The sequence below is a fragment of the Nematolebias whitei genome, chromosome 9, assembly GCF_014905685.2.
Source record: "Nematolebias whitei isolate Nwh7 chromosome 9, NemWhi1, whole genome shotgun sequence".
Lineage (NCBI taxonomy): Eukaryota > Metazoa > Chordata > Actinopteri > Cyprinodontiformes > Rivulidae > Nematolebias > Nematolebias whitei.
This window is the reverse complement of record NC_056506.1, coordinates 18,846,789-18,850,485: the sequence shown is the minus strand read 5'-3', so window position 1 is coordinate 18,850,485 and position 3,697 is coordinate 18,846,789. Positions and strand designations below refer to the sequence as shown.

Below are 3,697 nucleotides of genomic sequence, written 5' to 3'. Positions count from 1 at the left end.
GGGGGGAATGTTGGACACCACAGATTAATCTACGGCCATCCCAATAATGGAAAATATACTTTACAGGAATATAACAATTAGAAGGCATAGTTTTCTTAAATGATTAGGATGACCTGTTACTTATATATGGTGGCAGCCATCTTGGCTTCTGACATGACACCCAACTGTCAGTAGGAACCTTTCTTACATCTAGATGCAGTCACACACCAAATGAAAGTCAGTACCGCACATTTTTTCAAGTTATCGCTCTCACAACACACATGGATGGACAGAGGGAATTTCCAATTCACCTTTTTGCTGCATGACAGGTGACACAGGTGACGAGTGTTAGTGCTTCCCCCTGTAACAGCCCTGCCAGGATCTCAGTAAAATCTGTTTCACCATCAGCTGACAACATTTTGGCTAATGTACTGTTTGTTATACATGATGGCCTGGACTATCTTTTTATACGGACGTTTTATGGTACGGTCTCCTTCTGACGTAAACTTTCTCCTGCCTGGGCCATAACTTTTGATCCACTCAAGGTATTTAATAAAACTTGAAGCATCATCACTAGACAGTCGCATAATATTTCATCACGACAGCTCTAAGGTCGCAAATCAAGGTCAAATGTTACATAAGGTTTTTTCTTGTCTGGGCCTTTGCTATACTGTATAAGTTGTCAAGAGGTGTGTAATGTGCCATATGTAGTATTCGGCTTAGGAATACTTTAAGCTTGTAGTATTTTGATAATTTTCTCTCTATCATATGAATCAAAAGTCTTCTCAAAGTCTACACAATGTATTAATGTTCTCAATGCTTTGTCAATAAGTGGAAATGTGTGCTGCTGTTGTGTCCAAAATAAAATTACCTTAAGCTGCCTACTTTGAGGTTTTTATGTAATAAAAACTAAACATATAGCAGATGGAAATCATACTTTAGACCACAGGGTTTGTGTGTCTTTTTATAAGGTTTTGCCGTGAAATTATCCAGACAACTGTGTGTACACAGATTATTGTGATTGTGTGGACCGTGCATGCTAAGAGCACCATGTGTCATGGTAAAACTCCCATTTTACAAGTGGTACTAAACTCAAAACAGACAAACAAACAAGACTAAAGGTTCAAGCGCAAGCAGAAGAAGGAAAACGAGGAAGCTTGTTTTAAGAAAATCCTTTGCAGCTCCACAACACATGAATCTATTTCTCAGGAACCACTAAGACATGAAATTTCAGATTTTCTTTAAAACAGTCAGTAGACAAACCAGCACATTGGCTCCATTTGTCAGGCTAAAGTGAAAACTGTAGAAACAAAGTTAGATGTTGCACAGCTTACTCAGAAACCAGCACGTGAACTCCTCCTTGTTCCCTCACGAACTCACCTGTTTGATTGCGTACAGCAGCTTCCCATAGCAGAAGACAATCACCAGAAAAGGTCCAATAAGGCAGAAGAAAAACAGACAGATGATGTACGATATGTTGTTCGCTGTCTTGGCTGTCCAATCAACGGAGCAAGTGGTTCCTGGACCTTCTAGACCATAGTGGCTCCAGCCAAAGAGTGGCGGCAGGGTCCATAAAAGGGAGTAAACCCAGGAGAGGAGGATGCCCAGGGAGATCTTGCGGTAGTTGGAGGCGTCCGCCTCTGTGGGGGTTATCATGGTGCTGTAGCGCTCATAGGAGAGGACAGCCAGGGAGATCAAGGACACGATGCCTACAGCGCAGACAAGACACACAATGAACACTTGTATCAATTAACAAGCACACAGTGTTAAGTAACCTCTAACATAGAGATGTCAAGAGGGATTAAACGCTGCACACAGGTAGACAAGAATAAAAAGTGTTTAAGTAGGTTCCTGCCTGTCTAATTGGATCATAAATCAGGGACTGAAGGGCTTTGCCTGTCCAAGTGCTTCCACTGTGATAAAAAGCTTTTACAGCTCTTTGTCTGAGCTCAGATGTGCAGCTGAAATGAACTTCATGGTTTATCAGTTCGCATGCACTATGAGACGTGGCTTAAGAAAAATAATTGGCTGACTGAGATGTGCTACGGATAATGGAATCCAATATTTTAGTTCCCGTTGTGTGGACTGCACTGGATACCCACTGTTTTAAATTAGGAACCTGGGTGTCACTTGAAATGCCTTTGACAGAGGCAGCACAGAGCAAACAACAGACACTTCAAGGAACTTTCCTTTTCTCTGTGAGGCCCCTCGCTGAACGCTCGTGTCTTGATGTGTTTGTGTTACACAGAGCAGAAGCAGGAGCCCGGCGCTCGATGTTGATGCTGACCTCTTGGCCTTTTCCTCGTGTTTGCTGTTTGTTCTGAAGCCGTAATGATCCATGGGGCTGTCAGTAAAGACCATTGATTTTCAGGAGCAATGAAGGAGGCTTGAACCCAATGCTTTAGCCTTTCACCAACTCAGCATGATGAATGGATTACGGTAAAGTAAAACAGGAAAAGATGTGGTGAGACTTAATAAAAGGAGATGGAAATAAATTTTAGGATTCTGTTTTTGTATCTGCTTGCTTTGATAGTATAAATAAAACACGTTGAACAAACTGCAGCGGTCCATAGGCCTTTGGGTATTAAATTCTCTTTGCTTTTCTCTGCTAACTGATTAGCTCAAGGCTTCCATTTGATTTGTTTCTGCTACACTACAGAGTCAACACACTCTTGTGCTTTTGTTTGATCTGGTTGAACTCACAGCAATCATCCTCAGACATATTTCAGAGTATTTGAACCAACAGAACTCACTGCAGCATCATCTCAGCCTCAAAGTGATCGGTCTTTTTTCTGTCAATCATGGAAAAACAAGAACAAGAGAACTGTCCTCTGATGAGCTCCAGTCCCATCTAGACTGGAGAGACTGCCTGTTGTCAGTCGTCTTCAGAAAACTTCCCATATCATGATTGACTGCAGCTCGTAGTTTTTCTTTTCCAGCTGTTGGACAACACTCATAATGATAAAAATCATAAATGATCAACACTTAGAACAACAAAAATCTCCAAACCTCTCAAAAGGAAAATTTGAAGCCATTTCCAAATAACTTCAGAGCTAGGCTAGACTGTGGAAGTAGCTCAATTTATGCATGGTTTGTTCGTTTAGCTCATTGATTCCGTTTCCTGGACAAACGGAACATGTAGTGAATAATTTCTCACATTGTGACTAAGCAAGCTCCCACGGGGGGGAAACATTATTTCAGAGGACAGCTGCTTCGGCATAATGTGCAGAACTGCAGATTTTTAACTCAGGTTAGTAAGGGCTCTCCCCTGAGCCCTGTTACAGGTATGGGATGTTGCGACAAGTAACAGAAGACTCGTCTGTGTGACTCTCACTGTCCTGTTCACTATTGGTCAGGAGTTGAAGGGAAGTCTGAGATTCTCATCATTGTGTGTTTCTATACAATAGGGAAATTAGTTCTCTGCATTTAACCCATCACACCTGAGATACACCCAGGTGGAGCAGTGGACAGCTATGTAGAGACCCAAGGAGCAATTAGGAATTGGGTGTCTTGTGCTGAGGCGCCATGGCATGTGGGCATGGCTGGGGATCGAACCTGGGTCTTTCTGGTTCAAGGTCAGCTGTGCTGCCTCTACCTCATCGCAGCCCTGAGTTGAAATTCAGTTGAAAGAAGAAAACAGAGCTGCTGTGTTCTGCAGTTAAAATGATGCATTCATTACCTGCAGTTACCATGACACGTTCATTACCTGCAGTTAGCA

At 42.3% G+C, this 3,697-nt stretch overlaps 1 protein-coding gene across 1 annotated transcript in view; it reads right to left on the bottom strand.

Moving 5' to 3' along the window:
* Positions 1-3,697, bottom strand: part of tmtopsa (teleost multiple tissue opsin a) — a 93,176-nt gene that overhangs the window by 84,870 nt on the left and 4,609 nt on the right. Inside the window, exon 2 of the mRNA XM_037681531.1 lies at positions 1,360-1,688. Coding sequence (XP_037537459.1) covers positions 1,360-1,688 — 329 coding nt within the window. The remainder of the gene's footprint in view (positions 1-1,359; positions 1,689-3,697) is intronic.